Source organism: Cucurbita pepo, chromosome 18 (assembly GCF_057944985.1).
Source record: "Cucurbita pepo subsp. pepo isolate OVF chromosome 18, ASM5794498v1, whole genome shotgun sequence".
NCBI classification, from domain to species: domain Eukaryota; kingdom Viridiplantae; phylum Streptophyta; class Magnoliopsida; order Cucurbitales; family Cucurbitaceae; genus Cucurbita; species Cucurbita pepo.
In genome coordinates this window covers 2,492,084-2,519,638 of record NC_141815.1, presented here as the reverse complement: position 1 = coordinate 2,519,638, position 27,555 = coordinate 2,492,084, and the positions used below count along the sequence as shown (strand labels likewise).

At 38.8% G+C, this 27,555-nt stretch overlaps 3 protein-coding genes across 11 annotated transcripts; 1 reads left to right on the top strand and 2 right to left on the bottom strand.

The window, feature by feature from the left end:
* Window positions 1-5,791: 5,791 nt before the first annotated feature.
* LOC111785314 (ATP binding microtubule motor family protein) lies at window positions 5,792-13,018 on the bottom strand. 8 transcript variants are annotated; one of them, XM_087119450.1, is made up of 17 exons: window positions 12,582-12,963; window positions 12,324-12,468; window positions 12,148-12,250; window positions 11,892-11,935; window positions 11,026-11,055; window positions 10,824-10,946; window positions 10,672-10,697; window positions 10,312-10,393; window positions 9,932-9,973; window positions 9,818-9,851; window positions 9,628-9,703; window positions 9,334-9,553; window positions 9,165-9,256; window positions 8,130-8,241; window positions 7,868-8,047; window positions 6,105-6,188; window positions 5,792-5,917 (listed from the first exon to the last, which is right to left on the bottom strand). In XM_087119450.1, the coding sequence occupies exons 2-17, from the start codon at window positions 12,435-12,437 to the stop codon at window positions 5,855-5,857; spliced, it is 1,425 nt and encodes a 474-aa protein (XP_086975576.1). In that variant the 5' UTR covers window positions 12,438-12,468; window positions 12,582-12,963; the 3' UTR covers window positions 5,792-5,854. The 8 variants fall into 8 exon arrangements, with proteins under 8 accessions (XP_086975576.1, XP_086975574.1, XP_086975577.1 ...); XM_087119448.1 differs by having other exon boundaries at window positions 5,893-6,188; window positions 12,582-12,688; window positions 12,900-13,018; XM_087119451.1 differs by having other exon boundaries at window positions 5,893-6,188; window positions 12,148-12,212; window positions 12,582-12,688; window positions 12,900-13,018.
* Window positions 13,019-14,645: 1,627 nt separating this feature from the next.
* Window positions 14,646-20,449, top strand: ERCC1 (nucleotide repair protein). 2 transcript variants are annotated; one of them, XM_023660424.2, is made up of 9 exons: window positions 14,646-15,024; window positions 15,121-15,241; window positions 16,480-16,583; window positions 17,957-18,056; window positions 18,176-18,252; window positions 18,355-18,425; window positions 18,795-18,844; window positions 18,937-19,005; window positions 19,831-20,449. In XM_023660424.2, exons 1-9 carry the CDS (start codon window positions 14,789-14,791, stop codon window positions 20,116-20,118), a joined length of 1,116 nt encoding a protein of 371 aa, XP_023516192.2. In that variant the 5' UTR covers window positions 14,646-14,788; the 3' UTR covers window positions 20,119-20,449. The 2 variants fall into 2 exon arrangements, with proteins under 2 accessions (XP_023516192.2, XP_023516191.2); XM_023660423.2 differs by having other exon boundaries at window positions 14,647-15,024; window positions 18,355-18,454; window positions 18,773-18,844.
* An 881-nt stretch (window positions 20,450-21,330) lies between these two features.
* On the bottom strand, window positions 21,331-23,533 carry LOC111780128 (putative serine/threonine-protein kinase PBL7). Its single transcript, XM_023660421.2, has 6 exons — window positions 23,219-23,533; window positions 22,897-23,144; window positions 22,064-22,449; window positions 21,862-21,994; window positions 21,691-21,780; window positions 21,331-21,616 (listed from the first exon to the last, which is right to left on the bottom strand). The coding sequence occupies exons 1-6, from the start codon at window positions 23,466-23,468 to the stop codon at window positions 21,506-21,508; spliced, it is 1,218 nt and encodes a 405-aa protein (XP_023516189.2). The 5' UTR covers window positions 23,469-23,533; the 3' UTR covers window positions 21,331-21,505.
* Between the last annotated feature and the right edge of the window lie 4,022 nt (window positions 23,534-27,555).

Sequence of the window (27,555 nt, the reverse complement as noted above, 5' to 3'; positions counted from 1 at the left end):
TGAGGTCTGGTACGTAATAAACATCTTGGATTGACCCCATTACACCATCCTTTTGCAAGAAATGTATCGTACCTCAGCCTTTGACCTCCACCTTTGACGCATCTCCAAATGACACATGACCATCTTCAATCTTTTGCATTTCTTTGAATAGGTGCTCGTGACCGCACATATGGTTGCTTGCCCCTGAGTCGAGGTACCACAGAGTGTCGTTGTTGAAGTTCTCTTCATCTTGAGCCATCAAGAGAAGACCTTCATCAGTTATGTCTTATGGTTGCCAGCATCTCTGGAGGTATAGCCCACAGCATGGTGGCGAACTCCAACTGATCCTCCCGGTACTCGATTGCTTCTTCGTCCTCTGGCTCTACAGCGTGCCACAGCCCTTGCGCTTGCAGGTTGACGCGCATCCACAAAACCCACTCGTTGTAGTTGGACTTCGTCTTTATCGGGTACTACACAGAGGCAATAGTCTCGTTGATCATGCGCTCGACGAAAATTCAGTATTCGTCTTCGTGGCGCCGACCTCTTGGTGGCGGTGATGGAGACGCCGACGCTCGTCCACAACGTGGAGGAGTGTGTGAGCCTTTCCGGGATAGACCCCACAACGTGTGCATCTTCTTTTACCTTGAACCTTGCTCTGATACCACTTGTTGTCTATTGACTTAGCGGTTTTCCACCAGTGAGAGAAGAAATTTTTGGAAGAAAAACCAAGAAGAAAGAAGAAAAACGAGAAGAAATGTTTGGAAGAATGTATTGAAAAAACAAGAGAACTACAAAATTGGAAGATATTGTTCCTCAAAAACTGTACATTTGTTTATGATTAGATGGCCCTATTTCAATAAAAAATCTACCCTAAAAATGGCCTAAGTGGCCGACTAGCCGACTAAACTTGTGCCAATTTCTTGTAAACCTGGCCTAAATGACCCACTAATGGCCTAAGTGGCCGACTAGCCGACTAGCCGACTAAACTTGTGCCAATTTCTTGTAAACCTGGCCTAAATGACCCACTAAAATTATGCTACACCACTGGAATTGGAAGTGGATGAGTACCGTTGTCTACCAAAAGAATTCACCTGACTAATTTAAAGAAAGACTAAATAAAGAAAAAAGAATTCACCTTACTAATTTAAGAAAAGACTAAATAAAGAAAAAACCAACCGGCCTTCTATCTACCAACCTCCATCGGCGATCTCAAGAACATGTCAGTTGAAGAGGTTGTTGATCTTCTTAAAGTCCATGAGAAGAGACTTCGTGGATATGAAGACAAAGAGGAGGAGAAACACCTCTTACTCACACATGAGGAGTGGCTCGAACGGGCAAAAAAAAAATGATGCGGCTGACTCTTCTTATTCAGGTACGAGGGGACGTGGTAGCCATAACAAGGAAAACAGAGGTCGTGGATGTGGTTGTGGACATGGTTGCAGACGTGGTGGTAGAGGAGGCTGTCACAATACCCCATAAATTCGTGACAATTCCAACCCATGGAAGGATAAGAGTATGACCAAGTGTTACTCTTGTGAAAAATACGGGCACTCTACGGTAGAGTGCCACAAGAACAAGCGCGATGAGGGGACAAACCTCACACTCACGCAAGATCAACAGACTGATGATGGCCTAGTAGATACCCAACATATGCATGCTCAACGAAGAGAAGGTTATGGCGAACCTTTTCACAAAAGGGAAGATTGAATGGAGACCAACATGTGGTACCTTGACAATGGAGCAAGCAACCACACGATCAGGGAGCGAACAAAGTTCAAGAAGCTTTATGAGAAGCAAATTAGAAACGTGAAGTTTGGCGATGGATCAATTGTACCAATCCAAAGCAAAGGATCCATCTTGTTCTAGTGAAAGGATGACGACCAACATCTACTAGTCAAGGTATATTGTATCAGTCTTAGTCAGATGAAAGAAGAAGGATGCAGAGTTGAGTTAACTGCCCCGTTCCTCAAGATGTTCTAGAAATGGAACCTTGTTGATGAAGGTAAAATGGTCACAGAACTTCCTATACAAGATATTATTGAAGACTAGCCAACCCACCTCTCTATTGACAGCACTCGCATACCCAGCTTGGCTATGACATGCAAGACTTGAGACGTAAACTTTCAGGCGTTCAAAATGATGGGAGTGAAGAAGATGGCTACGAGACTGTTGGGTTTTATGTTCTAAAACTCATAGTTGGTAAACAAAAACATATTCTATTTGCAATAAAGTTACTATTGATGTTTATTCAGTAAACATTGTTATTGAATAAAGTGAAATTTACAATCATTAATCTAAATCCAATAAACTAAGAACACTCTAGCTATAGTATGATTACTTGAACTATATGTGGAGACATAAGAGCAGATCAAGTTCCAGTATATAGTACAGAGATAAGATTGAGTACCTTATCCTAGGGACACTATGGATGTGGCCCACTTTGTATATGATATAAAAAATGTGATCACTAAATCGTACATGTGAAGACATGTGAGTGGGGGCGTTCTATGCAATGAGTATTGCATAAGATCAGACCATGAAAAAAAGCCACTCTCACTTTATAATGTCGTTTACTAATGAGACTTATTTTTTCAATCGATGATCTAGGTAACTCGATCTTAATTCTAAGCTAACTATGAACTCCTGTTTATTCAGAATTATCCTTAGATTTGCATGGGTGAGAGTGGTCCAAGTTCGCCGACTCAATAAGCCTCCCATTTCAGGGGTAAAACTGGGTGAATAGTTGAGGACATGGGGTGCAAGATGAAACTGACTCCTACCCACTTTTAAGGATGATGGAGAGGTTGTTCTCTTAAATACTGACTACATGTCTTGAACAAGGGACCCACCCTCTCATTGGCCCAAGAGTCGGTTTAGTGGTTGGACCACAAACCAATTGTTCATTAGAAGATTAGTGGAAATGAAGGACCAAGAAGTAATTTCAGGGGTAAAACGGTAAATTGACCCAACTCTAGTTAATGAAATGGTACCCACCATGCTCAAATTAATGTAAATGAAGTGCCTAAACCCCGGCTCTGATACCAATTGAAAGTGTTAATCTCACACATGCGAAAGCAATTTAGATCTTAGGCACTCTAAGTACATCAATTATAGTAAATTAGCTAGCATATTCAAAAGCATTAAAACTGAGTTTGAGTACTAACCTTTTGTAGTTTAAATTTCTTTCTTGTTTTAATTCCGTTTTCCTCACAAATCGAGTTTGAACCACCACTAGTATCTTCTCTACTATTCTCCAACCTTAGAACGGGATTGTGAAATCCGATGAATGACAAATTTGAGATTACCAAATTTTGACCTTCAAAATTCCACTGTAATTGTGGAATTATGTGACAAGCATACAAGTTTGAGTTAACCAAATTTTGACACTCAAAAATTTCACTCATATTAGTAGGGTTATTTAGCAAACATGTAAGTTTGGATGAACCATGTATTGACACTCAATATTCCACTAACTCAAACTTGGATTTTTCGAAGTTAATATTTCAACAATTAATTTAAATAATTAATTCTAAATTAAAATAATATTAAATAATCAACTGGTTCCTAGCCTGCCTTTCCGAACCCGAGGCAAGTTTGGCTCCTAGCCTGCAATCTGGCCCTACTCCTTCCATAACTCAAGTTCGACTATTTCCAAACCTGAGGCTTGGATTCGAGGCTTTTTTTTTAATTCATTTTTGCGGTTTCTCCCCTTTCTTGGCCCTAATTCTCGACGACTTTTGGCCAATTTTGATCAATTTTCGACCCCTTTTATGTCAAATTCTTAAAACATGTAAATTATTTTGGTATTCATTTTTCAATCCTAAATCAAAACAAATATGAATTTGGACGAAAATAGATGTTTAAGAATACAACTTACCGAGATATTATCTTCCAACTACGATTCCTCCTTCACAGTTTTGAGGTCGGAAGTGCATAATACCAAAACAAGGAGGTAGAAACATAATTTCATGAGAAATAATTATCGGTTTTCTATACAAGGTAAGTAGTTGAGTAATTTCCATCTCAAATTTTGTGGGAATCATTCTTTCATGTTACTTAGCTCCCAAAAAAAAAGAAATTACAACAAACCGACCACTCCACATGTACTTTCACAATTAATGGGTGATGGATGGGGCGTAGGCGCAGACGCGCACGCGAGAGCACGCTGGCGTGGCGGGGCGGGAAGGCAAGCGGGCTGATTTCGAGACTTGAACAATTGGGTTTTACACTCTAAGTGACCCCAGAGGAGACTTTGTTTATAAACAAATTCTTTACAATTGCAATTACAAAACCAGTAAAAAATCGACTTGTTTGTAGTGATTATATCCATTAACATAATTTGTCATATAGTACATACGACTTCAATTATTGTTCTGCGATAGAGTGACTAGTACTAAATGAATGAAAATTGATTAATTAAAAATTTTAATTATTAAATTTTGAATTATTGGATTTCATAATATATATATATATATTTGTAATTAATAAATTAAGTATTAAAACTAAAATTTATTGTCTCTGTCAACTTTTGACTTGCTGCCTTTAGAAAATTAAAACTAAAATAAATCTTAAGAATAATATACTTCAATAAACAAAAATTAAAAAATTAAAATTAAAATACTAATAATAGCATTTTTAGTGGATTTGTTTTATCTTGAAACCTACTGGTTTATTTATATGTGAAGTAGGAGTCTATATGGGTCGGGTTGGGAGATTTTTTTGACCCAACCCAAAAGTTCGGGTGGGTTGGATTTCACAACCCAACCCTCTATTTTCGGGTTGAGTTGAGTTGTCAATTTTTTTTGTCAATTTTTTTTTTTAAGTTTTATTTATCCCCAATTTATTAAAAATTCACCACAAATATATTAAAAGAAACTAAACAAAGAAATTAAAAAAAAAAAAAAAAAAAAAAAAAAAAAAAAAAAACATGTATTTATGTGGTGGGTTCGGGTTGGGTTGTCAAACAAATATATTTAAAAACATATATTTATGTGGTGTCAAACTCGGGCGTGAATGTTTTTAGATTGGCCTCAATACCACTCTAACAAACTCATTAATACAAAAAAAAAAACTCTTAAAACATTATATATTTTTTTATTTTGCTCGGGTCAACCCAGAAGTTTTGCCCACAAATCCGAAACCGAACCGATTCAGTTCGGATTCAAAAAAATCCAACCCAACCCTTATAGTTTGGGTTGGGTTGGTCCGGATGTCAGGTTGAATATACACCCCCAATGTGGAGTAAGCTTACAATTTTAAATCCAATCTTCCCGCCCCACATTTTGGTACTAAAAAGATCTAAAAATAATATATAACCTACAAACAAGATAAAATGTTACTAAAACACTTCGAATTCATATCATCTCCCATGTAAGAAATAAAGCTAGAAAAATAAAAATTCATAAATTTGTCTTCAAATTCTATTTGATTTTATTATACGAAAAATACTACGAGAGAACAAATTTACATTACGAGAATACAAGCTCACTCTCATTTTGTATCCTTTGAAAAAACGTTCCAATTCAATTAGATTTGTTCAGATCATTTGAGTTGGATTAGATTAGCCCCGCCATTTTTTTTTTCTCCGAATTCAATTTTCAAGGTTAATATGACTCAATTTATCTTATTTAAAACTAAAACAGGTTCAAGGTCCTATTCTTTAAGACTGATTAGTCCTATTCTTTGGGACGTTAAGTTTCGCTGATATTTTTAGGTTCAACCAAAGGCTATATAATGTCATTCTTTCTACTACTGAACAAATCAAATTTTAGGTGTCACATTGTATTTATTAGTAATTGGTTGCTACCTGTGGATGCAGGGGAACTTTTCTCTCCGAACTACGTAAATATCTTGGTGTCTTTTTGTGTAATTTCGTTCATTGGTGTTGTGAGTACATTTGTTCCGCTTTCGGCGCACAACAAAAACTACGTAGACTTACCTAAATTTGTATTACAAAAATATCAAAAGTAAATGGTATAAAAGTGATTGTGCTTTTGGAGGGTTGAGGAAAGGAGGGGAGGATATAGGTAGTTTGAAAATTGAAACTAAGTATAATGGTTGGGTGGGAAATGGAAAAGAGATTTGAACCAATCCCTAAAGAGACGAAGATGGCAAGATATACTAACCTGTAAGGTGGACTTTGAGATGGGCTCATGGTGGAGTTCAGCTGCGGATACTCTTGCCTTCAGAGCCACGTTCTCTTTCATAAGCTGCAGTGACATGAAAAACCCCAAGCCACCTTAAAGCTTTATAATTACATTGCTCAAACAAACACCTCAGAATAATAAATGGTATACATTTTGTCTTACCTTCGGCGATATGGTTCTTTTTTAAAAAAAGTAAAAGTTCTCAGCTCCCACTCCCCCTAACCTTCTTCCCCTACCTTGTTACACTAAGGAATGTTCAATTTCTCCATCGGAATTTGGCCGAGCCAAGATCCAAAATCTTGGTGGGATATAGAGCCTGATGCGTAGATATATATTTGAAAGATATTTCGTAAAGATCTGGTATGGTACAGATATATTTGGAAGATATTTTGTTGAAAAGATATTTAGTAAAGTGTGGGATATATTTGGAAGATATTTCTGTAGAGATCGGTAAAGATTTGATAGAGATATATTTGTTATTATATTTGCTTAAATCTTTGAAAGCTTTTAGTAAATTGAAAAACCATGTATAAACCCTATTCGACAGTGCTCTATGTGCTTCTCACCTTATATATAAACTCCATTAGGCAGTGCTCTATGTGCTTCTCAGAAATCATCAATAATAAAACCTTGAGCCAATATTTTTTCTTGTATTTTCTTTCTCCTGTTTTTTTGTGTTAATTTTGATCGAGTGTGTGCATTGTTGAGCGATCCTAACAATTGGTATCAGAGCTAACAACTAGTATCGATCCTAACAAATCTTTGATTAGCAGAAAATAGAACAACTAGTATCGATCCTAACAAATCTTTGATTAGCAGAAAATAGAGTGGGTGAGGGAGAGACATCCCTTGTCAGAGATGAAAAATATATTCTTAGGCCACATCCTAACTTCATGCAACAGCCTAAGCTTACCACCCGTAGATATTGTCCTCTTTAGACTTTTCCTTTCGGGTTTCCCATTCGAAGCCCAACGTCTCTTTAGGTTTTCCCTCATAGTTTTTAAAACGAGTCTACTAGTGAGAAGTTTTACAACCTTATAAAGAAGTTTTACACCTTTATAAAAGATGTTTTATATTGTCCTTTTTAGACTTTTCCTTTCGGGTTTTCCCTTCGAGCCCAAAGTCTCTTTAGGTTTTCCCTTTCGGAATTTCCCTCAAGGTTTTTAAAACCCGTCTACTAGGGAGGGAGAAGTTTTACACCCTTATAAACAATGTTTCATATTGTCCTTTTTAGACTTTTCCTTTCGGGTTTCCCCTTCAAGCTCAGCATCTCTTTAGGTTTTCCCTTTCGGAATTTCCCTCAAGGTTTTTAAAACCCGTCTACTAGGGAGGGAGAAGTTTTACACCCTTATAAAGAATGTTTCATATTGTCTTTTCTAGACTTTTCCTTTCGGGTTTCCCCTTCAAGCCCAGGGTCTCTTTAGGTTTTCCCTTTCGGAATTTCCCTCAAGGTTTTTAAAACTCGTCTACTGAGGAGAAGTTTTACACCCTTATAAAGGATGTTTCGTTCTCCTCCCCAACTGACGTGGATCTCACACCTCATTATTTTATATATATATATATATATAAAAAAAAAAGTATATCGTTTAAATCACTTGTGGATTGAATTATAATATTAAAATTTAAAGTTGTATTTTTAATGACATAATTCTAAAATTAGATAAGCGGCTCTGTATTCTTTAAATAAAAAAAAAAAAGAAGAAAAAAAAAGACTTCCAAAGAGTTGAAAGATTTTCACGTACCTCTACATTGGTGCTCAAGAGTTCTTCCAAAGCCAGCTGCAACGAAGAAATGGTTTGTGAAGTAACATTTTCATAGGCTAATTCCGTCTCTTCAATGGAGCAAGGATCAAATAGAATTCCATTTTGTATAAACAACTCCTCAAGTATTTGAACATGCTCAATATCCAAACTCTCCTGCAACTATACCAAATGGAAACACTGCGTAAGGAACCAAATTGATCTATCTGTCTGCTAATAAAATCATTCATTCCTTGCTTCTCACCTCATTTAGAAGTTTCTCGCGTGATTCCCTTTTTATTGGAGTGAAATTTTCGAGCTCTCTGATACTTTTATCCTCATTTGCAACACGAGGAGAAGTCTTTATATGCTTTGCCCTGCAACATTGGCCAAAAGAAAAAAAAAAGAGTATAGATCTTTAGTTATGGATGTTAGTCTAGAACGTCAAGCCAAAGAGTCTAAATGTAAGGAAACTGAGACAGAGAAATCGTGGAGTGTTTGAGTAATTGCTTCATATTGATATATAACGTAATGGCCTTATATATTAGTAAAATATAAGTACGAGACTGATCTTACGTTACAGGAAAAGAATGTCTCAATTTGATTAGTGTGAGATCCCACATCGGTTGGGGAGGTGAACGAAACATTCTTTTATAAGGGTGTGGAAACGCAGATGCGTTTTAAAAACCTTGAGGGGAAGCCCGAAAGGGAAAGCCTAAAAAGGACAATATCTGCTAGTGGTGGGCTTGGGGCATTACAAATAGTATCAAAGCCAAACACTGGGCAATGTGCCAACAAGGAGGCTGAGCCCCGAAGGGAGGTGGACACGAGGCGGTGTGCTAGTAAGGATGCTGGCCCCAAATAGAGGTGGATTAGGGGTCCGACATCAATAGAGAAAGGAACGAGTGTCAGCGAGGATGCTGCCCCCGAAGGGGGTGGATTGTGAGATCCCATGTCGGTTGGGGAGGAGAACGAAATATTCTTTATAAGGGTGTAGAAACCTCTTTCTAGCATACGCATTTTAAAAACCTTGAGGGGAAGCCCAAAAGAGAAAGCCCAAAGAGGACAGTATCTGCTAGTGGTGGGCTATAGGACATAATTCTAACGAGCACTAACATTTGACAATATAATCACCAACTCGGACAAGCTTTTTACCTAACAAAATCTCTTTTTTCTAGACCATCAAGATGTTGATCCAAATATCATTAGCTTTAGGTGAACTTCAATAATTTTTACTTCCCGAAAGCCATATAACATAATTTGTCAATCAAGAATTCTGAAACAGATTGCTCAGACATACCTTGCACCGAAGCGAAGGGTTGAGAGGCTCTCAGATGAATTTGTAGGACAGGGTGAGCAGCAACACAACAATGCAGTACGTGAGTTCCCTCCCTGAAATGTGAGAGGACTAAATTGCTCAATTAAGTTAAGGAACATGTACTACAGTGGAAATTAGAGAGGTAACCAACGAGTGCATCTTGTAGAATCCGTGTCAACTTAGAATCACGATATGGAATGTGGTTTCCTCTGCCTGTTGGTCCACATGTTAGAGCATTTATTACATTCCCCAGAGCTGAAAGTGATTTGTTAATGGTCTTGGCTTCTTCAAGAACTCTCCCCTCAGCGCCAGTTTTCTCCACCTTTTCAGATCCGGCCAAGTCCACTAGATTCAATTTTCCAGTTCTGGCCCTATTCAAGGAATAGAGGATCAGCATGGATTATTCCATTCAGAACTTGACAGTGGTATGGCTGAAAAAGACTACCTCTTGTCCTTTGTTGATTCTTGCTGAATAGTGAATATGTAAATACAGTGGCTCCTACTGCTGGCGATGTTCATTTCTGTCCGTGTTCAGAAGAAAACGAAGATTTGACCATGAAACGTTAAAGAATATGAGAAATAACATGTTTTTGGATGTTCAGGAATAAAAGTGCCATGAGAAGAAGGCAGGATACGGGTCTCTCCTACAGCTCTGTTGGCTATGCCGTTCTGCATTGGACAGTTCACATGAGAAATTAAAGATTGAACTGCATCGCAAGAAAATAATCAAAACAACAATATCATCTTACAGATAGGGTTAGCAATGCTTCTGGAGGGTCCTTTACGGGCATCTGTAATGTGAGATAATAAAAATGTTCTGAGAAATGAAGGAAACTAACAACCAAATGAATTAAATTCAGCTGTGAAACCAAAATAATAAGCTACTTAGATGCTGCAGCATGAAATTTAGACGACTCTGTTGATAGTTCATCCAACATATGAGTTGCATTGCTTTTATCCTCGTGAACCAATGATAACTTTTTTTCAATCTCAGTAAAGAAAATTGTCATGGTACATGTTGGCACACATTTGTGTGCGTGGAAAACTAAATAAGTATGTAAATTTTTACAAATAAAAAAAAAAATTGCTAGAAAATTTTGCTTAATAAGTTGATACGAAGACAGCTTACCTCAATCACACCATTTAACATTATCCCTTGTGTTTTACTCTCCTTGATTTGTATGTTGTCCTTTGATAAGTCAAAAAGATCTCTGAAAATATTTCGTTCATTAGGAAAACTTCAAACTGCTAAAACACTGTTTACTATTTTAGTCTCATCTCTCCACAAAGGTATGATATTATCCACTTTGAGTATAAGCTCTCATACCAATGGAGATAGTATTCCTCACTTATAAACTCATGATCTCCCACTAAATTAACCAATGTGGACTCACTCTCAATAATCCTCAACATTGGTTTCTATCTTATTTGGTCATGGAAAGTTCTAATTGCTGGAAAAGAATCGTGCATTGAGCAGAGATATTTATACCTCACTTTCTCCATGTATATCTCAACCTAAAAAAGCCAAAAGAAAACACGTATTGATAAAAAAAAATTAACAATGTTCATTGGTAATTAATTAGCTGCAATATAAGGAATGATAGGTGTAAGCATGATAGCATAATGTCGGCTAACTAATACCATAGATAACTTGATTGTGTACTTGCTCGTTTCATCAGCAAATTTAGTGCATTCAAAAATTTCTTCTACCACTCTAGGAAGTAAACCCTTCTCTGTTGCATCACATTCTAGTATGCCAGGCCCCTGCTTTAATAAGATCACCAGAAAATATGACTTCTGATAAGTTTAAGTTGACAACTCTCTTAAAAGAATGGTCTAATACCTCCATACTATAGGTTTTTCCAGCTCCAGTCTGTCACAGAAGCAGGAAAGAGTCTTGTGTCAGTGAAGGTGGATCGAGCTTAGACTCTTTATTATCCTGTGTCTACTCTTTAGGCATAATACCATGACCAACAAAATGGAAAGAAATGGAAGAAAGAGATGTAGAAATGGAAAATTCCGAAACGAAGGGGAAACCCATATGGTCAGTGGGTACACACCCAAATATCAACAATCAATCACATTACCCCTCAACTCGTCCCTATTCACTCCAATCACCATACATAACCAATTTGCTACACCGTACCCTCTACAAAAGTTAATAATTGAAACAGAAGTCTGGATCACCGATTCATTTTCATCCCAAAGGGAATTCTAAAACAATTAAATAGAAAGTAGGATATAATCTGCAGACATTCGATTGAGCTTGAAACATTACTGACTCCAAATGAAAATTTTATTTGGAAATTAATCTTTAACTAACTAACTCTTGCATTTTGACAGTATAAAATGTTAACCCAAATGACATTTGAAGATTATCCTACATGATGCGCAGACTAAGAAGAGGCGTGGTAGAATCGATTCTCAATGAGTAAAAAGTGGATTTATCTTCTTTTTTACTTTCCTTCCATTTAGTTATCTTCTAGCATAAAATAAGCTCGAAGTACAATGATTTGTATTTAACACTTACCCATCAAGATCCTTCCCTGCAGGTCGAATAATATGCGTAATTATGCCATGCATATGTATGGTCGTGCACGAGAACACAATAGTATTCTTTATGGGACTATGCAAATATCAGATCAGATTTAAGTTTTGAACAAAGGAAGTCTTGTTTCAAACATATTCTAGACGAGTAACGTATCTCACCTGTCCAAAGGTGATAATTGTCCCATTAACAGCATTAAGAGCATCTGTGTCATAAGTCAAAGCACAACATGAGAGGTAGATTCTGCCTTAAGCAAAGTAATGCAAGAGCCCATACTGACTTCTTCCAACATCTAAGAATTGATTTCTCCACAAGAACCATCCAATTAATTCGGAAATTAATAACAAACCTAACATTCATAAAGAAACTGCCGGATTCAAATCATAAAATGATAGTGCACTGAAGATCACAGTGTACCTTGGACGATTGGCTGAGCAAGAAATCGGTAGACATCAGTTTGCTCAGATTTCTCGTAGAACACTCTATCAAAGTTAAATGTAAATTCTTCAGCCTTCTCGTCCTACAATAAATTTAACGGAGCAAGGTGAATTACCTCCCTGCAATCTACAAAAAGTAAGTAAGTACAAACAGACCTTAAAAATGAATGTCTCAGAATCCACACATTGAATGCACACTGCATCTCCATGATCTCGCCTCTCTTTTGAACTTAAAGGCCGAAATCGAGCGCAAACAGTTATGTTCGACATTTTCCGAACTGTACAGAATAAGTACTCGAATCTACAAACGGTACTCCCAGCGTTTCAGTTTACAGTTTTACTTGAGACAGAAGCTTCGTTCAATCATTTCGATCGCCAGAAATTTTTGGAAGAAAATTAACCTTCGAAACTTACGGTTTTTGCAATTTGATCAAGCAAATGTATTCGAGAAGCCGATCCAAACCAAAGATACAAGCCTCGATTTCCGCAATCTTCAATAAGCTTTCAAGCAACAAAACAGACTGCAGAGGATTTCGTAAATATGTAATGCATCATAAAATTCATAGAAGATGAAGAAAGAAAAAAGAACCGCAGAAGCGTTTGAATCTGGTTGGAGTAAAAGTTACGAAGCACGAAGGATGAAAAATAGGCTTCACTGTTCGAAATCACAAGGCACAATTTGGTGATGTCGAGTAATTGAGAAAAATGATTACCGGCTCCTTCTTTCAATACCTATGTTGATGAACATTCTTTGATTTGTTTGGCGGGAACTCTGAGCTGGAGTTGGGAGAAATGCCTTCATTTTGTTTACTATATCTAGGCGAGGTTGTTGAAGAAGACCGTGCTCCACTCCAGTGAACTTATGCGGTTAATAGCACCAAACATATGCCGATTTTGGTGGACCGTGCTCCACCTTAGTGAACTTATGCGGTTCTGACGTACATAGAGAGTGTTCCGAAAGATAGGCTTACCATGTTCCATCAATAGCACCTAACATATGCCGACTTTGGCGGACCGTGCTCCACCCCAGTGAACTTATGCAGTTCTGACGTACCCAGAGGCTAGAGGTGAATCCATTCACGGTCTGTAGGACCAAAACCACTCGAAGGTAGGTGGCCTGCCCTGCCTAGAATAGTCATTACCATGTTCCATCAATAGCACCTAACATTGGCGGACCGTGCTCCACCCCAGTGAACTTATGCAATTCCGACGTACCCAAAGGCTAGAGGTGAATCCGTTCACGGTCCGTAGGACCAAGACCATTCGAAGGTAGGTGGCCCGCCCCACCTAGAACAGTCATCTTTGACTGGGCTTACACACATTCGCTCACTCCCCCTCCCCCCCTCCCCACCTCAGCTTCTCCTTACTAATAGTTACATACTGGGAGCCGTTGTTGTTACTCTCTTGCTTGCATATATAAGACCTCTTTCAAAAATCTCTCTCTACCCTTGTTTTCTAAAACCTTCTTCTTAAACCAGGTCAGAGTCTCGAGCATACGTTGCCTGGCCGTAGGCGACGTAAGAAAGAACGAATTGGCTTAGCACCGCATCAAAAGTGCGATTGTGACAAGTGGTCATACCAATGGAGATAGTGTTCCTTGATTATAAACCCATGATCATTCCCCAAGACTCCTTTTTGTTTTGAAGTCCTTTGTTCAACACTTGAGGATTTACCAACCTATTGGTGGGCATAGCTATGATAGCATGTTAGATGAACACGACTCTCCACAATGGTATAATATTGTTCACTTTGAGCATAAGCTCTCATGACTAACTTAGTCGTGCCAATAGATTGGTAAATCCTTAAATGTCGAACAAAGGACTCCAAAAGAAAAGGAGTCAAGCCTCCTCGAAGGCGGTCAAATATGACTAAGACTCCAAAGGAGTCGAGCCTCGATTAAGGGGAGATGTACTTTGTTCGAGGGGAGGTGTTGGATGATGAAGGTCTCACATTGGCTAATTTAGGGAATGATCATGGGTTTATAAACAAAGAATACTCTCTCCATTGGTACGAGGCCTTTTTGGGAAGCCCAAAGCAAAACCATGAGAGCTTAGGCTCAAAGTGGGCAATATCATACCATTGTGGAGAGTCGTGTTCAATTAACATGGTATCCAGAGCCATGCCCTAAAACGGGTAAGCCTAAAACCATGAGAGCTTAATGGCTCTAAAACGGGTAAGCCTAAAACCATGAGAGCTTATGCTCAAAGTGGACAATCATACCATTATGGAGAGTCGTGTTCAATTCATATGGGATACAGAGCCATGCCCTAAAACGGGTAAGCCCAAAACTATGAGAGCTTATGCTCAAAGTGGACTAAAACGGGGAGAGTGGTGTTCGTCTAACATGGATTTCATCCTCCAAAAACCATATCAATAATTTTTTGAACTTTTTTGAAATTGCATCAAGTATTTAAGGTTATTTTAATTAATTTAAAGAAAAATAAAACAAAAATCACCGACATATAAAATTAAAAAAGAGGGCCGCATTCGATGTGCCATAGAAATCGGGTCGATTCGTCAATCCTCCCGTCGTCCATTGCCGAAGGACGCAAGAAACACACAAGAAATTCCTTTCAAACGCTTCAATTTCCAGAATCTGAAACAGCACAAACAGTAAGATCATGGAGCAGCAAGGAGACGAGGAAGAGAACTTACAGCAAACCGCTCGCAAAAAGATGAAGACGATGATCAAGATACCCTCTTATCAAGAAGTAATCGATAGCTCTCAGCCGAAGTCTCAATCCTTCTCCCAAGCCTTTGCGTTCCTCAAATCCACTGAATTTTACTCTCCTCCTCCTCAACCAGTCCCTGCCTCCTCCTCTCAATCATTGCCGGATTCTGATATCACGAACCCTAGGTTTCCACTTCGCCATTTTTGTTAATTGTTTAGGATTTTGTGTTTTTGGTTAGCTGGATTTCAATGTGTTGTATGTGGTTTTGTTGTTGATTTCAGAAAAAATGATCAATTAGACACTCCATGTTCTTCAACATCAGCTTCTGCAGCTACTCCAGCTAATAGCTTGTCGGCGTCCGGCTCTGTTCCTCGGAATGCCATTCTTGTCAGCAATAGACAGGTGAGATTGTTACTTTGAATTGGCATTGGCACATTGTGTTTCTTCATTTGTGTATTTCGTTGGTAGATTGTGGATGGTTTTGATTATAGAGTTGTGATTATGGGTAAGGGATTTCACTGGCTGGCTGACTTGTAGCTTAGCTTTGGATGTATATATGTGAGTTATAATTATTAGGAAGATTGACAAATATATTCATGACTTGCTAATATCAAACTCATTTTAGCTAGCGGTGAGGAGTATTTTGGTAATCTTAATGGAGTGTTATGATCTTTGAATACGTCTCTTAGCTTGAGATCCCACATCGGTTGCGGAGGAGAACGAAACATTCTTAATAAGGGTGTGGAAATCTCTCTCTAGTAGACGCGTTTTAAAAACCTTGAGGGGAAGTCCGAAAGGGAAAACCTGAAGAGGACAATATCTACTAGAGGTGGGCTTATGCTGTTACAAATGGTATCAGAGCCAGACATTGGGCGATGTGCCAGTGAGGAGGCTGAGCCTCAAAGGGGGTGGACACGAGGCAGTGTGCCAGCAAGGATGCTGGGCCTCGAAGGGGGTGGATTGAGGGGTCTCACATCGATTGGAGAAGGGAAGGAGTGCCAGCGAGGACGCTGGGCACCAAGGGGGGGGGGGGGGGGGGGATTGTGAGATCCCACGCGGTTGGGGAGGATAACAAAGAATGCTTTATAAGGGTGTGGAAACTTCTCCCTTGTGGACGCATTTTAAAAACCTTGAGGGGAAACCCGAAAGGGAAAATCCAAAGAGGACAATATCTGGTTGGGCCGTTACAAATGGTATCAGAGCTAGACACTGGACAATGTGCCAATGAGGAGGCTGATTCCCGAAAGGGGTGGACATGAGGCAGTGAGCCAGCAAGGATACGGGGTCCCAAAGGGGGTGGATTGGGGGTCCCACTTCGATTGGAGAAGGGAACGAGTGCTAGCGAGGATGCTAGACCCCAAGGGGGAGGGGATGAATTGTGAGATTCCACAACCGCTAGCAGATATTGTCTTCTTTAGGCTTTCCCTTTTGGGCTTCCCTTCAAAGTTTCTAAAACGCGTCTACTAGGGAGAGGTTTCCACACCCTTGTAAAGAATGCTTTGTTCTCCTCTCCAACCGATGTGGGATCTCACAAGAAGTATATTTTTTTGGCGTATTACTTCAAGTTTACTTTATTTGAAGTTAATACCATTATTAAGCCGTTAATAATAGTGAATTGGTTCATCTCATGTTTCTCTCAGAGAGGAAATCCACTTCTCAAACACATTAGGAATGTGAGATGGACTTTTGCTGATGTTGTACCCGATTACTTACTCGGGAATAGCTCTTGTGCTCTCTATCTAAGGTTCGAGTTTCATTCCCTTTCTATTCACTATACTCATTGTATCAAAAGAAATAAAACAAAATAAAATTGAACTCTTGATTTAGAGTGCCCAGTGTGCATATAAGCTTTGTTTTGTCTGACTTATGTGCAGCACTGGCACTCATAAACTCGAGTTTATGAATCATTGAAGTCATTCCTACTATGAAATGTGGCTATATTTAGTATTTTTCTTTAAAAAAATATAAGAACCAAGTTTTCATTGAGAGAAATGAAATAATCTACAAGACAGAATCTACCCGACATACTTAAATGAGGTATGATGTAACCACCTAAGTCCACCGCTAGTAGATATTGTCCTCTTTGGGCTTTTCCTTCTGGGCTTCCCTTCAAGGTTTTAAAACGCGTCTAATAGTGAGAGGTTTCCACACCCTTATAAGGAATGCTTCGTTCCCCTCTCCAACCGACGTGGGATCTCACAATCCACCCCTTGGAGGCCCAGTGTCCTTGTTGGCACACCGCTCGGTGTTGTCTCTGATACCATTTGTAACAGTCCAAATCCACTGCTAGCAGATGCTGTCCTCTTTGGGCTTTCTCTTTTGGGCTTCCTTTCAAGGTTTTAAAACGCGTCTACTAGATAGATGTTTCTACACCCTTATAAGGAAAGCTTTGTGGACCAAGCGTCCTTGATGGCACACCGCTTGGTGCTGGCTCTGATACCATTTGTAACAGTCAAAATCCACCGCTTGCAGATATTGTCCTCGTTGGGCTTTCACTTTTGGGCTTCCCCTCAAGGTTTTAAAACACATTTACTAGGGAGAGGTTTTCACACCCTTATAAGGAATGCTTCGTTCCCCTCTCCAACCGATGTGGGATCTCACATCTGACTTTTCTCAAGAATCTACAAGACATTCAAAAAGGAGGTCTAACACTAATTACATGAATAGATCTCAATCCAACAAAGTGTAAGTTGGTAATACAAAATGCCCGATCAGTAAACGTGACGTACACCCAACCAACTCCCGAAGCTCCTCCCAAGTTCCCTTAGCCCTCTAAATATCCTATTGTTCCTCTCTAACCAAATTTAACACAAAGTAGCAAAAACACAAGCTTGCCACAAACAAAACTCTTCCTTTATCCCTAAAAGAAGGGTTCGGGAGCACCTCCTCGAACATAGACAACAACCTCTATTGCTAGCTAAAATAAACCCAAATGTCCTGAAGGAAAATCCCAAAGTATAAGGTCAAGGTCCTCTTCCTGCTGCTTGCAAACAACACACCACCAGAGCTGCTTTAGCCTTTGAATTTTTAACCTTAGTACTGGTTTTGAACTTGCAAAAAATCTTTTTCTTTCTGTATGTTGGAGTATTTCATGGTTAGATTAATCCTATTTTGCAGTCTTCGGTATCATCTACTGCATCCGGACTACCTATACTACCGTATAAGAGAACTACAAAAAAATTTCAAGCTTCGAGTCGTTCTGTGTCATGTCGATGTGGTAAGAAACCGTACCGCCTAGCCACCTTTTTTCTTACCCTGTTCTCCATTTTCCAGATTAAGTCTTCGTAGTCATTTTGATGCTCGTGTGAAGTAACGTCATCGATTAGTTTCTTTCAGGAAGATGTTGTCAAGCCTTTGCTTGAAGTCACCAAAACAGCTCTACTTCACGATTGTACCCTTCTTTGTGCTTGGAGGTACATTTCATTATTAAGCATTTTAGTGCTGTCTATTGAAGATTTTGGTAAGTATTATATTGCAAAGTGAATTTAAAAGTTTGATTTCTGTTTTTTTATTAGTTTGGAGGAGTGTGGTCGTTACTTGGAGACTATAAAAGTTTACGAAAACAAGCCCGCAGATCTTATTCAAGGTCAGATGGATACCGACTACCTCTCTCGGGTATTGGTTTTCTTGAAGCTTTTTGCCTATTCAACATTAATTTATGTGGTTGTGATACCACTGTGAGATCCCACGTCGGTTGGGGAGGAGAACGGAACATTCTTTATAAGGGTGTGGAAACCTCCCTCTAGCAGACACGTTTTAAAAACCTTGAGGGAAAGCTTGAAAAGGAAAGCTCAAAGAGGACAATATTTGCTAGCGGTGGATTTTGGTTGTTACAACCACGATCAACTATAGCCTCTTTTTTGGTTTTTTATTTCCAAAAAGCTATATCCACAACAACTATATTCTGAATTAAAATTCTGGTTTTAATTGTAGCTAACTCATGTCCTAACATCAGTTCGGCATGTTAACAAGACTGATGTGGTTACCCTCGGGATGACATTTGGGGTACGCCTCTGCTGTATTTTCGCTAAGATTCTTCCGTTCTTGTCTGTTATGTCTTGTTTGGTGTTGAACTGCTAATTAGTTTTCCATTGCAGTCTCTGTCTCATGTCATGGATGCATCAATGGAAGATCTAGCTCGTTGCCCTGGCATAGGTGAACGCAAGGTAGACCTTTTTTTTCGAAGCACGACCCTTCTTCGAGTGTGTCCTTAGTTCTTGTTATCTGTACTCTTACTCGTTGGGTTCGCAAATTTATTTTGAAAATGTACCATGTCTTTGATGTCATTCATAACATTTGAGCTGGTTTTAGCTAGAAGGATAGCTTTGTTTGTGAAATCCCACATCGGTTGGGGAGGAGAACGAAACATTCTTTATAAGGGTGTGGAAACCTCAAGGGGAAGGGAAAGCCCAAAGAGGATAATATCTGCTAGCAGTGGGCTTGGGCCAGACACCGGGCGATGTGCCAGCGAGGAGGCTGAGTCTCGAAGGGGGTGGACACGAGGTGGTGTGCCAGTAAGGATGTTGGGCCTCGAAGGGGGGTGGATTGGGGGGTCCCACATCGATTGGAGAAGGGAACGAGTGCCGGTGAGGATGCTGGGTCCCAAAGGGGGGTGGATTTTGAGATCCCATATCGGTTGGGGAGGAGAATGAAACATTCTTTATAAGGGTGTGGAAACCTCTCTCTAATAGATGCGTTTTAAAAACTTTGATGGGAGGCCCGGGAGGGAAAGCCCAAAGAGGACAATATCTGCTAGCGGTGGATTTGGGAAGTTACCTTCTTTTTATCAACAAGACAATAACATGTTTTTAATATACAAGTAATCATAGAAACATTTACAACTATTAGATAATGGTATGCTGGGGAAGATGCAAATGAACATGAGCGTCACATAGTGACATACCGTATCGATAACATTTAGCCTTCAACTGTGATATACGTAGCTCGTTTGTTTGCACGAATGCTGTTATTAAATTCATCTTCCTCATCAGGTAAGGCGGCTGTACGACACTTTTCATGAGCCATTCAAGCGCGTCATTTCAACCCATCCTGCCGTTCTAGAAACTCCAACCCAGAATAATACCGAACCAAGCTCGATCGGTGAAGAACAAGATGTGGATGGGAAGAACACAGAAGATGCTAGCCAACACAAAAAAGAACCTGAATTGAACATCAAATCAGCTCTGTCTGCTGCTTTTGCCAAATATTCAGCTAAAATTGGTAAAAGTAGTAAGCCAGAAGGAGAGGAAAAAGAGCCTGAAAATAGCAACTCGCAGTAATAATGTTCACAAGCTGTAGAACTGACGGTTTGCTTGTTCATGCTACTGTAGAGAGTATGATCACTTGCTACATCCTTCTGAACACGACCCGAACGTGCTCGTGTTCTATTTATGAATGCAGCTTTGCTGTTGGATGGAATGCAAGACTGGAAGTGATAAATTTTCGGGTATTCGTTCTGCAGTAGTCGGAAATCGACGTGTAAATTATATTTGCTTCTCTTCATTGTTTGTAGCTGTAACTTTTGCTGGACTAATGACAACTAAGATCTATAATAAGCATGGTCTTTTTAGGCATTGTAAAGTCTCCATCTAGGTGATATTCAGCCTCGAATTATTGTTTACTTCTTTTTTTTATGTTATTAATCACCACGTTTATAAGGTCGATAAGTGTATAAACAATGTTTCGTTCTCCTCTTCAATCAACCCCTCAAGATTTTTAAAACGTATCTACTACGGAGAGATTTCTACACCCTTATAAACAATGATTTGTTCCCCTCTCCAATCGACCCCTCAAGGTTTTTAAAATGTGTCTACTAAGGAGAAGTCTTCATAAGGTCGATAAGTGTATAAACAATGTTTCGTTCTCCTCTTCAATCGACCACTCAAGGTTTTTAAAACGCGTCTACTAGGAAAAGATTCCTACACCCTTATAAACAATGTTTCGTTCCCCTCTCCAATCGACCCCTCAAGGTTTTTAAAACGTGTCTACTAGGAAAAGATTCCTACACCCTTATAAACAATGTTTCGTTCCCCTCTCCAATCGACCACTCAAGGTTTTTAAAACGCGTCTACTAGGGAGAAGTTTTCACGCCCTCGTTCCCCTCTCCAATCGACCCCTCAAGGTTTTTAAAACGTGTCTACTAGGGAGAAGTTTTCACGCCCTTATAAAAAATACTTTGTTCCCCTCTCCAATTGATTTGGGTTCTCAAAATCCACCCCTCTTCGGGGCTCAGCGTCCTTTCTGGTACACTACCCGATGTCTGGCTCTAATACTATTTGTAATAGCATAAGTTCACCCCTACCAGATATTGTCCTCTTTGGGCTTTCTTTTCGGACTTTCCCTCAAAGTTTTTAAAACGCGTCTACTAGAGAGAGATTTCCACACCTTTATAAAGAATGCTTCGTTCTCCTCTCAAATTGATGTGACATCCTATTAGGGACGAATATAAAAATTCTAGCTTAACTCGGCATCCACAGGTAAGGCCTTGACAGTTTACAGTAAACATGTTTTGTAACATCAAATGACAATCAAAAGGTTTATGTACAAGTCCCATTGTTGTTAGCAGATTTTAAGGTAAATCTTTGTTTGTCGCCTCTACAGGTTCACATAAAAGTTACAACAAAAGAAACCTACTCTGTTGAACCTTGCTCTGTTCTTGAAGGCTATCTACGACGCCGATCGGTTCTTAACCAGAGGAACCAGTGACTGCACGACATCGGTCATCAAAGGCCGGTAGTCGGCTTCGGGCTGCACACACATGGCTGCAATGGCTGCTACCTGAAGAACAGATACTTGTAGGGTCATAACAAAGACCAAGATTGACAAATTCATAATCCTAGGACTTAACAAACCTGAATTAGATCCTTTTTAGAGTATTTCCCTTGAATTGCTGGATCTATAATTTTCTCTACTTTATCCCTATTAGTCAGCTTTGGGAGAGCCTAGAAGCCATGTAATACGAGATCAGACATGATTATACGACAATTATATGATTCGATAGATCTCTCGTAAGGTTAACTAACCCACGAGACAAGAACGTGCTCGCCCTGTGGCCGTTTGATATCGACCGGCACTCGACCAGTCAAAAGCTCTAGTAGCACAACGCCATAGCTATATACATCTGATTTTGTTGTAAGTTTACCTGTTGAAGCATACCTGCACATGGCCAACCGATATTCAAACGAGTGAAAGTAATGAAAAATCAGACGTATTTTGAAGACTCACTCTGGTGCTAGATATCCGGTGGTTCCGAGGACTTGTGTCGATATCTGACCATTGATCTTATCGGAACCCATCTTGGCCGAGCCGAAATCGGAGACCTTGGCTCGGAAGTCCTGATCCAATAGAACATTGGTTGACTTGAAGTTTCTATGAATAACAGATGGAACGGCATGCTCGTGGAGGAACTCGAGTGCCTTGGCACAATCAAGGGCTATCGTCAATCGAGTATTCCAATCCAATGGCTGAGATTCAGTGTCCGGATTATGCAGATGATGATGAAGAGTACCGTTGTGCATAAATTCAAATATCAGAAGCCTATGGTGTTTGTCAGCGCAGTAGCCAAGCAACTCCACCAGACATGGAGACTGCAAGCGGCTTAGAAGATCCACCTGCTTTCAATCAATTGCAAAAATGGGAGGGTGAGGTAACTTTTAACTTAAATTTCTCGGGTCTAGACCGTGGGGGCTCGAGCGCCCCAGGGTATAGGGGAGCATATCCCTGACTCCCGGTTATAAACAAACGGTCAAATGTAACAACAAACGCCCAAATCCAAACCAAATGAAAGCATTCAACACAATCAGAAGAACCAATGCCTATCTAGACCTTGGGGGCCCGAGTGCTTCAGAGAACAGGGGAGCATCCCGACTCTCGACTATAAACAAACTATCAAACCTAACCACAAACACCCAAATCCAACCGAACAAAAGCATTCAACACAATCACAAGAACCAATGCCTATATTTCAATAACAAGAAGGCTGGCATTGCAAATGGATACTCAAAACAAGTTCAGTCAAGAGAGATATAAACAAAGAAGAATCAATGATAGCAATTGACCTCCATTCTGAAAGCACGTTCCCTCTGCTTCCCATCTCTATGGATCATCATAATAGCAACCACAGCTCCATCTCCAAGAACTCCTCTATAAACAATCCCAAATCTTCCATTTCCAATCACATTAGCTTCATTAAAATGATCAGTAGCCAATTCCATTTCCTTGTAAGTGAAAACCTGACCTCCCCTGATTCTATACTTAGAAATCCTCCCAGAATTGGCTCCATATAAGTACCCACCCCCCTTAAATTCTGCAAAAATCCAGACCCAATTTACAATCAATTCAAGGAATGCAATAAAACGAATTGTGGGTGAAATTCAGTACCTGGGTTTGAATCGAAATTGATGGCTATGTGGGGGTTGAATGTGGTGGATTGTGCGGCGGCGGTGGCGGCGGCGGTGTCTCGAGCTAATTTGAGGCGGTGGAGCATGGAGATGAGGAGGAGGACGGCGAGGAGGACGGCGATGAAGATGATGGAGGCGATGATGATGAGGAAGGAATTGGAGGTGAGAAGAGCATTGTGGGTGTGGATGTGGTGGTTTGGTGGTGGCGGTGTTGAATTGTGAAGCTCCATGAGAGAGCTACAAAAGGAAGATGGTTAGTGTAAATGGAGGCTGAGCCTTCCCTGTCTCTAGGAGCTCATCCCTTTTATCTCTCTCTTTCTCTCTCTCTCTACTTCCCTAATAAATTATTCCAAGAGGGTATGACGTGGGCGACAATTCTCGAACATTTAGATTCGATCATCTCAAAAGTTGATAGTTCGAAGGAATTAGATAAAAGAGACACTATGTCCGATACATTTGAAAAAAACATATAGATTCTAGTGTAGTAAGAGTAAGCATTTCTTCCTCTCGAGGTGTATATGGGTTCGGGTGAAAAAATCTTTTGTAGGTTGGTTGGGTTAGTGACTCGAGCAACTCGAGGAGAGTTTACAGTCCAACCCTCTAAAGTTATATCTGGGTTCGGTTGAATTTTTTTTTTTGTAGGTTGGTTGGGTTGGTAACCTGAGCAATTCGAGTAGAGTTTACAGTCTAACCTCTAAAGTTATATATGGGTTTGGTTGAAAAAATCTTTTGTAGGTTGGTTGGGTTGGTGACCCGAGCAACTCGAGTAGAGTTTAAAGTCCAACCCTCTAAAGTTATATATGGGTTTGGTTGAAAAAAATCTTTTGTAGGTTGGTTGGGTTGGTGACCCGAGCAACTTGAGTAGAGTTTACAGTCCAACCCTCTAAAGTTATATATGGGTTCGGTTGAAAACATCTTTTGTAGGTTGGTTGGGTTGGTAACCCGAGCAACTTGAGTAGAGTTTACAGTCCAACCCTCTAAAGTTATATATGGGTTCGGTTGAAAACATCTTTTGTAGGTTGGTTGGGTTGGTAACCCGAGCAACTTGAGTAGAGTTTACAGTCCAATCCTCTAAAATTATATATGGGTTCGGTTGAAAAAATCTTTTGTAGGTTGGTTGAGTTGGTGACTCGAGCAACTCGAATAGAGTTTACAGTCCAACCCTCTAAAGTTATATATGGGTTCAGTTCAAAAAAAATCTTTTGAACCCACTCGAAATTTTATATTGGTTCGGTTAGTGACCCCAGCAACTTGAAATTTCAGATTGATTGGGTTGATGATCAGAGCAACTCGAGTAGAGTTCACAATCCAACCCTCTAAAGGTATATATGGGTTTAGCTGAAAAAAATCTTTTGAACCAACTATAAATTTCATATTGGTTGGGTTGGTGACCTCAGCAACTTGAAATTTCAGATTGGTTGGGTTGGTGACCCGAGCAACTTGAGTAGAGTTTACAGTCCAACCCTCTAAAGGTATATATATGGGTTCGGTTGAAAAAATCTTTTGAACCAACTCGAAATTTCATATTGGTTGGGTTGGTGACCTCAGCAACTTGAAATTTCAGATTGGTTGGGTTGGTGACCCGAGCAACTTGAGTAGAGTTTACAGTCCAACCCTCTAAAGGTATATATGGGTTTCACTGAAAAAAATCTTTTGAACCAACTCGAAATTTCATATTGGTTGGGTTAGTGACCCTAGTAACTTGAAATTTCAGATTGGTTGGGTTGATGATTGGAGCAACTCGGGTAGAGTTCACAATCCAACCCTCTAAAGATATATATGGGTTGGGTTAAAAAAATCTTTTGAACCAACTCGAAATTTCAGATTGGTTGGGTTGGTGATCGGAGCAACTCGAGTAGAGTTCACAACCAAACCCTCTATTTTCGAGATGGGATGTTTTTTTTTTTTTAATTATTTTAAAAAATTCTACTTATCTACTATATATGTTAAATTAATTATTAAAATCTCATAAAACTCAAATATCAACAATTTACCAGTTCCAACACATCACTGATCAAACTTGGGTTAGGTTGGGTTGAATTGTAACGGTAATGGTCCAAGCCCATCGCTAGCTAATATTGTCTTTTTTGGATTTTTCCTCTCGGGCTTCCTCTCAAAATTTTAAAATGCATCGTCTGCAGTTTCCACACACTCATAAAGAATATTTCATTCTCGTTCCAATCAATATCGTTACTCATAGTAACCCTATTTTCGAATTGATAAGGTTGACTTGACCAAGAAAATGTCAACTGTCCTCCAAATTTTCAATTAATCAATTAAATTAATTTTTTTTTGGGTGAAAATTTTGAGTTTATCACCGACATATTAGGTACAAAATTAAAAGTTTAAAGATATATCTGACATTTTCTTAAATTAAAGAATTAAATAGCGGATTAAATTTGTAATTTAATAAATAAATAATTAAATATATAGAGTTAATATTAATTTATAAAATGCGTAAAAAATATGCATTATTTGACTTTTGGATTAGGTAAGTGATCTATGCAAGTGTGACAGCTACATTTCCATATTCCCATATTACATAATTCGTTTAATAATTTAATAATAATGTTTTTTACCTTTAATTATTTTTTTACCAAAATTTCAATTTTTATCTCCTATATCCATCTTTTCTTGGAAGTTCTTTATTTTTACTATTTATTTATTTATTATTATTATTATTATTATTATTATTTTTGTAGGATGCCCTTGCTCTTGAATTTTTTTTTGAAAAATAGAGTATCATAAAACTCTATTGTTAGGATCGGGAAATGCAAATATATACAATATGAATCATGATATTCTTTCATAATGGTAGGAGTGTACATTCAATCCGACAACTCAACAACCCGGACCAACCCAACTCGAACTATAAGGGTTGGGTTGGGTTCATTTTTCTAAACCCGAACTGAATCGGTTTGATTTTGGATTTGTGGATAAAACCTTCGGGTTGACCCGAGCCAATTCTTGAGAAATGTCGATATTTAGCTATCTTTAGTTTTATGATAATGTTGAATTATGTTAATATGTTACAATTTTCACTCGTTGTTTTTTGTTGATTTTTTTTTATGTGAATAATTATAGATCGATTTGTGTTTGTTTGTGAACTTTTAATATATTTTATGTATCCAAATAATTATAAATTGTGGATAAATAAAACTTAATTTTTTTTTTGATAACTCGACAACCCAACCCGAATCCAACCCAAAAATAGAGGATTGAATTGGGTTGAATTGTGAAAATTTTCAAGTTGGGTTGTGTTACCAATCCAACCAACCCGAACTTTTGGGTTGGGTCAAAAAAATTCTTCAACCCAACCCAACCCGGACCATATACACCTCTAACAGTGGGACCTAAGACTTGACCTTAGACTCCAGTTCCTTTCCTATGTTTGTGATGTCACTTTCGTACATATAGTTCTATGTGCACAACTTTCGTATACACAAAATTTACTAGGCTTATACCAATTTTGTAATCTTTGAGCCTAGTCAATTACGTCACTTTTGTACCTAAGTGGTATCAATCTCATACGCACTAATCCTACCTAAATGTTATAGACAGGTAAAGACCCTATAGGAGTTATAGAAGGAAGAGATCACGAATATATCATTTTTCATGCCTAAATGAATCATGAGGTCTCACACGTCGAAGACATTAGTTTTAATACATGATGCATTATAGTATCATTCATCGTATAAAACATCTTCATCATTTATATAACTAGCATATAACATCATTTAAAATCATTGCTCGTATTCCTCTTTCCATAAAACGCTTAAATTATCTGCATGGTTCGTTAGAATTTATGCCCTAAAACCTTGTAATTGATTATTTGATTTTTTATAAGATTTTTTATTATTTTATTTAAAATTTAATATTATCCATGGTATGAAAAATCCAATGTTATAATGTAATCTTGAATAGTATGTAATTGACATACAAAGAGATTATGTTCAAGTAATAACCTAAAAGGGCTATAATATATGGATAAGGTTGGGTGCCTTGTCCGGGTAACTTTGTAATTGTTACAAATGGTTTGATCCAAATCTTTCATGTGCAGACAGGTGAGTGAGGGTATCCTATATCATGAGACAGGTGAGTGAGGGTATCCTATATCATGAGTTTGCATAAGACTGAACCACAAAATATTTAATCTCTCTTTATAAATTTGTTAATTGAGAAGATTAATATTTCACATGATGATCATATGCGACTCGATCTTAATCCTGAGTAAGTTATGAACTCCTGCCTGTGAGAGCTTGTCCTTTGATTTGCATGGGTGAGAATGACTCTTCTAGCCGATTCAATATGCCTACC